At 32.8% G+C, this 13,467-nt stretch overlaps 1 protein-coding gene and 1 long non-coding RNA gene across 2 annotated transcripts in view; both read right to left on the bottom strand.

The window, feature by feature from the left end:
- LOC131942949 (mucin-like protein) overlaps positions 1-5,022 on the bottom strand; it is a 44,781-nt gene extending 39,759 nt beyond the window's left edge. The window contains exons 1-4 of the mRNA XM_059302919.1: positions 4,998-5,022; positions 4,591-4,796; positions 4,038-4,191; positions 3,103-3,302 (exon numbers count right to left, since the gene is read on the bottom strand). Coding sequence (XP_059158902.1) covers positions 3,103-3,302; positions 4,038-4,191; positions 4,591-4,660 — 424 coding nt within the window. The 5' untranslated portion in view covers positions 4,661-4,796; positions 4,998-5,022. The remainder of the gene's footprint in view (positions 1-3,102; positions 3,303-4,037; positions 4,192-4,590; positions 4,797-4,997) is intronic.
- Positions 5,023-6,427: 1,405 nt separating this feature from the next.
- Positions 6,428-11,984, bottom strand: LOC131942956 (uncharacterized). The gene is made up of 4 exons (XR_009386831.1): positions 11,841-11,984; positions 11,465-11,734; positions 9,403-9,519; positions 6,428-6,555 (listed from the first exon to the last, which is right to left on the bottom strand). It is a non-coding gene; the product is annotated as an uncharacterized LOC131942956 (long non-coding RNA).
- Positions 11,985-13,467: the final 1,483 nt, after the last annotated feature.

A 13,467-nucleotide genomic window follows, 5' to 3' on the forward strand; every position in this document is an offset into this window, starting at 1 on the left:
GGGAATGTGTCAGTTCGATTAGGCGTTCCAGGTGGCAAAAGCAGTGTAATATGTTCTTTACGTTTTGGTGTTGTTAATTATGGTATATGTGTTTGAGTGCTGTCATTGTCGAGTCGTCTACGGTAAATCAAGTCTAGTACGTGTCCCGTGAACTGTACCTTGTCGTGTTTTGCTTTTATTCTGCTGTTCCAAATAGTCTGTCTATATATAGCTACCGTCCTTGCTTTTTGCTCTAGGTCCGTCCTATCTCTTTGTATTGGGATTTTGTTTAGAGTTATGACTATATCGATATTGTAGGTCTCGTTTTTTGTTATTTTGTTTTCTAGCGTCTTTTTCATGTTTTGTATGGTGGGGCATTCTAAATAGATGTGCGTTTCGGTTTCGGGTGTGTTTTGTCTGCATAGTGGGCAAAATGGTTTCTGTTGTTTTGCTAGGGGTGTTGAATTGTAGATGAGTCTGTAAGTTATTTCCCTGGCTTTGGGTGTGATGGTTTTGAGGTGTAGGTTTCTGAAGGTGTCCATTGTGTCTGTTAGAGCGTATCTCCTACACCATTGAATTCTGTTGTATAGTGGAGTTGAGAGCTTTTGCACTAACTTTTTGTAAATGTTTTGTGACATTTTGTGAACAAGTTTTTCGTTTGTTTTTAATATTTGTAAACATTCTGTGTAAAAGGGACTGAGTTTTCCTCCTATGTAATGTGGAGTTGTATTATTGATTTTTGTAAGTTTGTTTAGCTGAATGCCTATATAGTAGTGAGCTAGAGGGTGAAAGTTTGGTTGGCTAATTATTCTGCTAATGTGTGTTAGTCTGAATGTATTGATTTTGGTCTGTATATCGTGCAGGTTTATTCCTCCATGAAGTTTGTTTTGTACTAAAGTGTTGTGGCTAATGTTTGAAATTGTGGTCTGAAATATGTACTCTCTAATGATTTTATTCAGATGTTTAATTGTTGGCTTTGGGATTGTTTTAGCCGTGGCTATATAGGTGATTTTTGGGATGACATACCTATTAATAATAGATGACCTAGCAAAAATTGTTGTTGAGCTAAATTTATAAAGTGCTATGGTGTTTTGGATTTTGCTTAAGACTTGTTTCCATTCATCATCGTTGTTGGTGTGTGGGTTACTATAGTGGGTTATGCCGTAAAGTTTTAGTTTGTTGGTACCTAGCATGTTTAGTGGGTAATTGGGTTTGTTGATCCACCGTCCAAGTCCCATAATTTTGGTTTTCATTAGGTTAATTTTTGACCCGCTACCCAGCCCAAAGTCAAGGAACATGTCTGTTATTAGTATGATAGATTTTTCGGTTTGGAGCGTAAAAGCTGTATCATCAGCGTACGCTAGAATTTTTTTGTTTAATTGATTTGGGATGTCGATTCCTCTAATGTCTCTAGCGTTTCTAATGCATTCTAAAAGGGGTTCGAGTGTTAGTATATAAAGGATTGGAGATAGGGGACAGCCTTGTCTGACTGATTTTTTTATTCTAAAGGGTTGGGAAATATTATGGTTTATCAGTAAGTGACTATGTGCATTAAAATAGATTATTTTTATCCATGTCGTAAAGTATTGTCCTAAATTGTTTGCTTCTAAGTTTTGTGAAGGTATTTGTGAGCTACCCGGTCGAAGGCTTTTTCTTGGTCTAAACTGAGTATGCATGCTTGTGTGTTTTTCTCGTGTGTGTAGTGGATGATGTCTCTAATTAAGTGATTGTGATTTTGTATGTTCCTACCTGTGATGTTGCATTGTTGGTCTACATTTATAATTTTATGCAAGTGCGGTTCAATTTTGGAGACTAGAGCTTTGGATAGGATTTTGTAATCAGTGTTTAGGAGAGAAATAGGTCTATAGTTTTGGGTTTGTTTAGGATCGGTTTTGGGTTTGCGTATTAATGTTATGTATGATCTGTTGAAATTTTCCTGGCATTGTTCTAGCAGAAACATTTCTCTAAAGGTAGCTACTAAAAGGAGGGGAGTTAGGTCGGTTGAAAAGGCTTTAAAAAATTCGCTTGTCAGGCCGTCCGGCCCTGGCGATTTATTTGAATTTAATTTCAGTATGGCTTTGGTTATGTCGACTGGCTGAAAGGGGGTGTCAATATTAATTTTGTCGCTGTCATGTAATGGTTTAATAAACTTAAGGTATTTGTCTTGTATGTCTGTGTTTGTCTCTTCGAACTTATACAGTTGCGTATAATAGTCTCTAAATATTGATTGAATTTTTTCAGGGTCAGTCGTCTCTTGGTTGTTGTTATCTATGAGATGTGTGATTTGTTTTGCCCTCTGAAAGCTTTGTTCTAAAATTAAGGTGTTATAGAAGGGGCGTAATTTAATTAAGCCTACATGCCGTGACAAAAATTTATCCCTCATTAGATTGCTGTGATTTTAGTTCCGACGATAGCCATTAACGCAAGGAAGGTTTATACCAAATTTTAAGTACTTTACTTATGGTTTCGGAAAATTGTTTACAAAAAAATTCAAAATGTAATAAAATATTAACAAAATAATTTTTTGAAAATATGTTGCTATACATATACCCAACAATTTATATACTGTATTATAGCAGAAGAAACGTTACTACTGCTGTACAATTTTGACATATGTATGTCGAATAGTTTTTTTGTGTGAATATTTTTGTTTTACTCCCTTAGTCTGGGTGATACTGCCCCCTTAAAAAAAAAACATTATTAGCATGACAGTCAATTTATAACAAAGGAGTGTGTCTTTATTATTTTATTACTAGATGAGCAACGCCCTTTGCTCTAATTTATTTCACTTCAATGCATGGATGTCCCATAGTTGGCGAATTTAAATACAATATCCATTGAAAATGGGTTGAAAACCTGACTTTACGTGTAACAATGTAATAAAAAATAACTGTCAGATTGTAATCAAATAATTTGTTTTGCCTCGCTATTTAAAAAAACAAATCTACCTAGGAGCTGAAAATGTTTGACCTTGAGATTGTGTCTTCGCCTCATCATTCATAACCGTGTATATATATATATATATATATATATATATATATATATATATATATATATATATATATATACATATATATACATATATATATATAATATATTTGATTTTCAAAATTTTTTGCTTACAGTTAACTTTGGCTAGAAAACCTGTTCTTGGTGTGTCTTCTTCCGATTGATACACTATGTACGCATTAGGTCCCTGAATGCGTATCACTCCTGGTGTTTGCGTGCCGTAGTATTTTTTAAATGCTGTGTTGCTGGCATACGTTCCTTGATAAACTGCTACAAATGATTTGCTGGATGGATCAGTTGATACTGACACAAAACTGTTTACAAATTGAGAACATTAAAGCAAATTCATCTAAAATTCACAAGAAATGTAATGTTTTAGCTTACTTTGAACATATATTTTAAGCATCTCGTTATGATTATTAAAATTAATTATCTATTGAACTTTAATGTCAATTTAAAGAGTTGCGTAGCAGGATCGACTTTTGGGGGGTGGGGTTCAGCTCACCCCTCCCCTTCGACAAACCTTCACTGATCTAACATTTGTCAGCTTTCCCTTGGTTTACTGCGTTCCGGATTATTATAAATTAATTTAGCACTATCATTGTTTTTTTAAATCGTTACGTATATCTTCAGGCTATTCTCATTACAATGGTATATATTGTTGTTCTAGAAATCTAGAGGCTGCGATCTGGCCTAAGTGTTTAGAGTTCAAGCTTTTAATAATAGAGACACAATTCAATAGATGTTACTTAACATAAAACAAAAATCATTTTATAGGTTCATGGTTGGACCCCCCCCCCCTCTATCACCCCTGCCTACGCCACTGATTACAAACACAGGAATATGGCGTAATAATATGCAGATTTACACTTTGTTTTTATTTGCTAAATAAGATAAGCAAGCTTTCATGGCGTATGTGTGTGTATGTGTGTCCATGTTTGTATGTGTCTTTGTGTATTTGTGAACGAACGGCAAAGGGATAATTCTTTAAATTCCCGACTTTAAAATAGCTAAGCTGTTAATAATGCATAAACAATCCAAATATTTACTTCAAAGATAAAATTGTGTTGGGTGGTGCACTGATAGACCAATAGCAGAAGATCCGTTTAACCGTTGATGGATTTCCACTAGTAAAGCTCGTACCAAAGGTTGTCTGAGTCTGTTCTTGTGCTACAACAGTGTTACTACAGCCTTGAGGATATGCTGAAAATGTGAGAATTCGTGCAATTCAGGGGCCGAACTATAGTGCCGCCAGACCCCGCAATGCGGGGGGGGGAGGCCGTTTAGGGGACCACAGCCGACTTTAATTTATATGTATATATATATGTATATATATATATATATATATATATATATATATATATATATATATATATATATATATATATATATAAATGGGGGACCAAACAATTTTTTGCGGGGTGGCCCTTTTTTTCTAGTTCCGCCACTGGTTCAATTTAATCAATTTTCATGTACTACATCGAAATTTAACTATAAAATTTCATGTCAACTCCTTAACAACCTTTTTATCTTTCCAGCAGTACCAATTGTTTGCCAGTTTAAATAAAATTAAAATGTCATGTAGATTAAATTTGTACTCACAGCTTTTGGTGTAGTTTCCATTAAACCCATTGTACTGAGCCCATGAATCCGACGTAAATCTGATATACATGCTGCGTCCGGTCGATCGTATTGGTTCAGTAAATGTTTTAAAACCACTAAACAACGCAAGTAGTCTAGCACCGCTGTTCTGGCCATCATAAAAGTAAACATTGTCGCGTCCAGATTCCGTTTGAAATTGCGAGAAGCTAGGTTAGATAAATGAATTATCTGTTACAACCGGGAAGTATTTGTTTTATGTTGTCCTCGTTGTCACAATTTAAATCAATAATTCTTGAATGTAGACAATTTATAATATGTTACTTTATCTCAAAAACGCTGTACAGAGTTTATTCGCGTTTGTATTTTTGCATTCAGAACTGATTGAAAAAAAAAAAATGGAAACTTACCTGACAGATATAGTTGAGGCCGTGTCTGTCTGAATAATCCAAGAACAAGCAGCATTTGCCCAGTAGGCGTTTGGGTAATTTGGTGATTGTATGGAACTTGATGTGGCAGTTATATTGTAATCACAGCCTATATATATATATATATATATATATATATATATATATATATATATATATATATATATATATATAATTTAGTGAACAATTATAAAACCCCGAGCTTATCAGCAAACGGAAAGTAGTAAACATAGAAGACATTTAGGAGCTGGCTTTTTAACTGTAATTGATTTTAAAAGATAATTAGTAAACAGTACGTCAAGTGTATAAAATAAATAAAAGGCAGTACTTAAAAAAGCTACCACATTGCACTTGGTCAATCCTCGCTAATTATGTTTTTTTCCCCAACACCAAAACAAAGTAATAAAAAGTAAATTTTCCCCCACTATGTAATGTTTTTTTAAAAATGGAAGTAATTGTGTTTTCCTAATTTGTCAAGGGACGTAATGAGTGCTATATGTAAATAATTTTCAGACATAATCAACTCCAAAACCATGCACGATTCAATCCTTTATTTAACTTCTCATCTCTACTTTTACACTACAAGCCCTCCACCCTAACCATAACTAACAAGACCCTTACAATTGTTCACTTCGGCTTTTATACCGCACTCTACTTTGGGATAACAATACAAAAACACCGAGGTTAACTCAACTCACACACGCATCTTCCCTACATTCTACACTATTCAAGCATATTCTTATCTAACCTACAACTGACCCAAAAGTTAACCGAGGTTTTTTTGTAATTGTGATAAAAACAAGTTGTAATGTAGCTGGTGCGACTAAAATAGAATATGAGTTGTCAACATGAAGTGACATTGATAAAAACATGTTGTTTTGTAACCAACGTAGTAGTCACAAATGGACAAACTAATATAAAATATTACGCAACTGCTTATATATATATATATATATATATATATATATATATATATATATATATATATATATATATATAGTTTTTTATTTCTTAAATTAGCGTTAAATAGCGACATTGTATGTCACTTTATAATAATCTCATAACTAATACAAAGCTTATTTAAAAATTTCCGTTTTTAACTATGTATATTACAGTCAGTGAGCATACTGTATTTAATTGTCAAAAATGTCTTTACAATTGTTCTAATACGAGCAAGTATAAAAAATGAAGATGCATTTTTAATGGCATCGACATTTTAAAATAAGATAACAGAAAATGAATAAAATTTGTTTCGCACCTTTTCTTTCACAAGGACCACCAACTGTTTTGTTGACGAACCCGTCGCGACATTCACATCTGTAACTTCCTAGAGTGTTGACACAGACCTGGTTGTAGGCTGAGTTGCAGGTACTCAAGTATTGACTCAACTGGCATTCGTTCACGTCTTGTCCACAGGTAGCTCCTGACCATCCTGTCGCACAGATGCATTGTCCAGTCACTCTGTCACACTCTGTCGTGTGAGTAGCGTCACAGTTGCACGTTCTTGAACAGTTACTGCCGTATGTCATTCTTGGACATGCTGCAAATTTAAAAGAAAATTATTTTCAACGAAAAAGCAAATGAGAGTTTGAAATAGGGCTTTTAAGTCTCGGTCTTTCTCGCTTAAAATTCGAAAACTCGTTAGTCAGGAAGAAATTAAATTTTCAAACTAATCTGATTGTTTTAAACGTAATTCCCAAAAAATGCATATTAGCTATATGTTTTATAATAATATAATCAAATTAAATACCGGTAGGCCTAGGCTCTTAATAATATTAATGGTTAATTATTTTTTTAAATAGGTCCTTTTCAGTAGTACTTTAGTTTTTAACTCGTAGTCTTTAAATTGATCACCTATATCTGAAGACTGCCGATGTTGAATAATATATAATTCTAAAAGTGTTACATATATATTGTAATATATGTTAATGAAAAAAAAACTTACATTTATATTGTACATATGAATAATGATATCACAACATTTTTAGAAGGGTAGGCTTACTTGACAACTTAATTTTTAAACCGCCAATTGTAAATTACAAAGTGACGATCTTCAACGCCTCACATTTACTCTAGGTCTTAAATTACAACAAGCATGTCCATGTCTTTTACGTACTATGTAAATATAACTTTTTGAAAAAAAAATCTATAGTTCAAGCGCGCTTAACATATTATGCGTGTTATACATGCAAAGCAACAACAACAACAGGTTTTTTGTTATAACAGATTATGTATAAATACATAACCAACTGAATTATAGTCTAATTTTGTGCAGTCATATCTCTCAACATAGTTTGTGTCGCCCTTCGTCTTTATTATTAAAACTAGTCGTACCGGTGAGGCCCTGCACTGGCCTCTTGAAAAACCTATCTGTAAAGGGCCATGACATGTGTGTTTAGTAATCAGCATATACCCGGCTTTGCCCACCCTAACCACAACCAACCAAAGGCAAAACACAAAAAATGCAAACATAACACAAACGCAAGCACAATTACAAATAAAAACACAAACAAAAATGCAAACACAAACCCAACCACAAATGCAAACCCAACCCAAACACAAAGAAAACACAAACGCGAACATAAACTAAACGCAAAGTGCTCACAGTCTAGCCTGGGGCCAAAAATCGCACCATGTTTGAGCGCCGGCGGAACCGCCTGTTTTAGCTTAGTAAAGGACTATAGTACCCCAACTTATTCGTAGTCTTGTGCACTCACTTTAATGATGGCAGGCGCCATAGCTAATACGGAAACGCCCCGGGCGCCAAACAACACCCTGTCGGAGTGCCGGAGGACGCCCGGATTTGATTAACTTAAAGACTATTTTAACATTTCTTATCCATAGTCTATCGCACTGCTTAAAGCGAAATTATGCACCATAGCGCTCATAGGATAGCCCAGGTGCCAAATCAAACCGTGAACAATTATATTACCCCAAGCTTATCCGCAAACGGAAAGAAGGACATTTAGGAGCAGGCTTCTTAACTGTTTATTGATTAAAAAATAATTACTAAATAGTGAGGTCAGTGTATAAAATAAATAAACAGCAGTATTTAAAATACCTATAACATTGCACTGAATTAATCCCCACTAATTATGTAATTTTCTTTTCCAACACCAAAGCAAAGTGATAAAAAGTAATGTTTTCTTAAATGGAGGTAGCTTTTGTTTTCCTAATTTATCAAGGGAAAAAATAATCGCTCAAAGATTAAATATAAATAATTTTTAGACACAATAAGAATTAGTATGATTGGTGATAATTTTATACAAATGTGTTTCATGGATATGCCAACAATTATCACTTTTAGTTAGAAAAATGAAAATCGTTTTACAACACCTTCAATATTAATTTTTAAATCATTAATTTAGATGTTAATACTATGACGAAGAAGTCTGTTATATTCTTATATTACTTTGGAATTTGCGGTTCTCCACTAACAAACATACAGAATTGAACTTTATAAATTAGATTTGTTGAAATCATATTTTCTTTACTTTCTCGTATACATAGAATAGAGGAAGCATCGTGAGAAAAAAATTAAATCGCGATTTTCACATATCTCGACGTTCTGTACCTCCCTGAGTTGGTAATCTTAGTATTGCAATTTTGTCCATATCTCTGTGTGTGTGTATGTGCCATTGAACACGATAACTTGAGTACTGTTAAAGCTAGGTTGATGAAATTTCATGATATAGGTAAGCTACGTAACTCTACCACTGGTAAATATTACACAACACCCGGATTCTTTTGGGATGGTTCTATACTGATGAACTATACGAAACTAAAAAAGATTACTAAAAACAAAATCTCTTCGTAGCCTCGAAATCTAATGTCTAGGGTTAAATATAAATACGAAGACCATCTGAAACTAATACAACTTTTAATCAATCTAAAACCTTCTAAAAGCCAACAAGTCTAAGTAATAAAATACAATCCAAAACTATACAATTATTTGAAACCCAACTTACTATTTCATGGAAATCACAAACACTTCTTTCTTCAATTAATTTCACGTGACCGTAAATATTACTTTTCGCTTTTTCCGATTTCTCAAAAAAAAAAAAACAACACACGAATTTATTTATAAAGTACTAATTATTCGCATTATTATACAGGCATTGGTTGCTGTTCACTCGGCATTCAATTGTTTTCTACGAGCTTCTTTCTATTTTAAAAACTTTGAGCATTTAAAAATTGATTAAAAAGCATGACTATATTCGGAGTCGCCATCCCCCAATTCTGTTACATAAGAATATTCAAGAAAGTTTAAGGGTGATCACTCCTTCTTTAACTTCGTATTGAAAACTTTCAAATACCATCATAGTATTATATTTGACTAACTAATTACTATAAATAAAAACTAATGTATATATTTTTTTGTTCTTACCAATACAAGTCAGCCCACTAAGCATCATGTAGTTTGGGCAGTAACAAATTTGAGTCAGGTTATCTGTAACCCCACACAAGTGGGAACATTGCCTCGTACAGCCAGAACTTGGCTTAGCTGTTGAAACAATATATATATATATATATATATATATATATATATATATATATATATATATATATATATATATATATATATATATATATATATATATATATATATATATATATATATATATATATATATATATATATGTACATATATATATATATGTACATATATGTACATATATGTACATATATATATATATATATATATATGTACATATATATATATATATATATATATATATATATATATATATATATATATATTTATATATATATATATATATATATATATATATATATATATATATATATATATATATATATATATATATATATATATATATATATATAGGTGTGTGTGAGTGTGTGTGGTTCTTGTCTGATTACACGGATTTGTTATACGAAACATGTTACGAAAACGCCGACACATAAAAAAAAAAACATAATCTGTCCTGGAATGGATCGTCAATATAAAGTGACATTGGTCAAATCGGAATAAAAGCCACTTGGCAGATGTTAACAGAAAATGACAGAAGCTCTTTAATTACTAAACGAAGAGATAGTACTAACAAGAAGAAAGTTAAATAATTTTCTTTAAATGCATAATAATAAGCCATATTTTAAGTAACACAATAGAAAAAGTAGGTCAATATAATATATATTAAATACCGTTGCTACGATGTAATCGTGCAAAAAATAAATAAATCTCGACGTATTACACCTCGCTGAGTCGGAAAATATAGTTTGCAATTTTTTCCTTATGTCTGTGTGTGTATGTTTTTGTATGTGTGTACATGTCTGTGAACACGATAACTTAAGTACCATTGCAGCTAAGTTGATGAAATTTCAAATATATGTATATCAAATTTGTAATTCTGTGTCAACTTTTAGCAATTTCCGATAACAAGAAGTGGAACTTATTCTACTTTTGGTTTTTCAAAAGCCTATAAAGCTCAAAGCTGCTAAATCGAAAAGTCTTGAGTTCGAACCCTCGTTAGATGGGGACAGCCACTCTTCTAGGAGAGAAAACTCCAAAATCAAACAACTGCTGCCTTGTAGTTTGTTCTTGGTTGGACAAAGGCTATGGAAGCAAATCCAAAAAGAAGAGCAGGCTGAAATCGGAGTCAATGGCCTCAATGGCGCATAACCAGTTGACAAGTATCCTTATTTGTGTTGGAGGGGGATCCCCTCCAACACCAAAATTAAGTACGAAGAAGATGAGGAAAAGTACTGTTTTAGATAGAAAAACAAAATTTCACTTATAAGTTTTATATAAAAATACTCGAGAAACTGTAGGGGAGATCACTCCCTCTTTATTAATTTTAGTTCGAAAGAGTATCAATTGCTTGAGCCAAACATCTGCGCATAACCACGAACTTGTGTGAAATAGCGCGAAAAGTTTCGTACTTTATATGGCTATTAATTTTTTTTTAATTAATTAAACGATTATTATATTGCAATTGATGTCGCCCAACATTGTCTTTGTGTCTTGATTTACATATCACGATTAAAACATAGGCGAACTATTACGAATCAAGTACGAAGAAAAAATAACGGACGAGGAATCAAGGTAAATAAAAATGTGCAATTAGTATACACTTTACATTTTAAAAAAAACTTAAATACTCATTGGATGAAACAATCAATTGTTATTGTATAAGAACAAAAAATATTAATTTAATGTGCCCGAAGCGAAATACACTTGGCTTAAATTTATCTATAATCTCAATAGGATTGTTAGATTTAAGGTGCACATGCTTGAATCGTTTCATCGCCGTGAGTTGCCTAACAAAATCTCTAAGCCCTAACTACTAACATACTAAAGTTGTATTTTCGGTTTAGTTTTAAAAAGAAGGCATTTTTTTCAATGCATTACATGTACTAATCTTAGAAGTTTAAATTAATGTGAGGTAGTTTGAGTTAAGCAAAAACATCAAACAAAAGTTTCTTACCAACACAAACGCCACTTGAGTTTTTGACAAGACCCGGCTTGCAGTCGCAAGAATAACCACCTGGGTTGTTGACACATGTTTGGTAGTCAATGGGACATCTTTCGACCAGTGGGTCAGCGCATTCGTTGATGTCCTCATTACAGTTATCAGCCTTCCATCCAGATTTACAGGAGCATTTCCCATTTAAATTATTGCAGTAGGCTGTGTTGGTTGCGTTACAAATGCAGCTGTTGTTACATTTCGTCAAGCCATACATCATTTGGGGACAGACTGTTGTGGAGTTAAATAGCAAACCATAACAAATGACCAATCAATTTAAAAATCAATTTAGAAAATAAAACAAGCAATGTGTATAAAATATTTAAAATATTTTTACCATGTGTGTTAAAATTAATCAGAAATCCTGGACGTTGATTCATGGCATCAGATGTAAACGTCACGAACATTTTGTTTCCCGTGGAGCGAATCTGTAAACTTCTCAGCTCTGCTTCAGTTTTGTACCTACATAACTGCTGTATGGGGGTAGCTCGACTGCTGTCACCGTCGTAGAGGGTCACAACATCTGGACACGAGTCGACATAGCCGTCCAGATCAAGAAAGGCGACACTGGAAAGAAAAAGTAAACAATAAACACAAAATATGAGTGGTATTTCACAATTACGACATCAACATCGTACGTGAAGTGAATTATTCTAGACTTAAACTTTACTATACTGAAATAATAACAATATTATAAATTAATAGACTTAAAAAAAAAATAACAAGCTTTTAACTTTGAACAAAACATATGAATTAAAATGCTTTAAGTGCCATTTTTACTTTCTCGTATATACGAAGTATAGAGAAAGTCTTGGAATCGTGCAAAAAAAAAAATCGAGATTTTTACAAATCTCGACGTTTTACACTTCACTGATACGGAAAAACATAATTTTGCAATCTTGTCCGTATGTCTGTGTGTGTGTGTGTGTGTGTGTCTGTCTGTCTGTGTGTAAACACGATAACTTGAGTACCGTTACATCTAGGTTGATGAAATTTCATATATAAGTATTTTATCAAAATCGTAGATCCGTATCAACTTTTGAGCGATTTCCAATAACCAGAAGTGGTACTTTTTCTACTTTGAATTTTTTAAAAGCCTATAACTTGGGTACTATTTCAGATAGATAAATGAAATTTCACATGTCAGTTAAAGATCTAATTCTCTACCTTCTGTCAAATTTTGAGTAATTTCCGTTTGACCGGAAGTACTAATTTACGCTATTTCCGACTTCTCAAAAAACGCATGTAAATTTAAAGAGTACTAATAATATTGCGCACTATTATTCACATTTTGTTTTGGCGTTCGCTTGGTGCGCAATTCTTTTTTCTACGAGTTTCTATTCTATTTTTAAAAGTTTAAGTAATTAAAAAATAAACCATGTCTATATTCCGAGTTATATAAGAATATTCGAGAAAGTTTAGGGGAGATCACTCCCGGTTTATTTACTTTCTAGTATATACGTAGTATAGAGAAAGTCTGGTAATCGTGCAAAAAAAATCGAGAGTTTTGAAAATCTCGACGTTTTACACTTCCCTGAGTCGGAAAAAAATAGTTTTGCAATCTTGTCCGTATGTCTGTGTGTGTGTGTAAACACGATAACTTGAGTACCGTTAGAACTAGGTTAATGAAATGTCATATATAAGTATTATATCAAAATCGTAGATCTATATCAACTTCCGATAACCGGAAATGGAACTTTTTCTACTTTGAATTTTCCAAAAGCATATTACTTGAGTACTATTTCAGATAGATAAATGAAATTTCACATGTAAGTTAAAAATCTAATTTTCTGCCTTCTATCAAATTTTTAGTAATTTCCGTTTACCGGAAGTACTAATTTACACTATTTCCGACTTCTCAAAAAACGCATGTAAATTTAAAGTGTACTAATAATATTGCGCACTATTATGCACATTTTGTTTTGGCGTTCGCTTGATGCGCAATTCATTTTTTTTACATGAGA

Source organism: Physella acuta, unplaced genomic scaffold (assembly GCF_028476545.2).
Source record: "Physella acuta isolate Inbredline_101_S28 unplaced genomic scaffold, ASM2847654v3 ptg000435l, whole genome shotgun sequence".
NCBI lineage: Eukaryota > Metazoa > Mollusca > Gastropoda > Physidae > Physella > Physella acuta.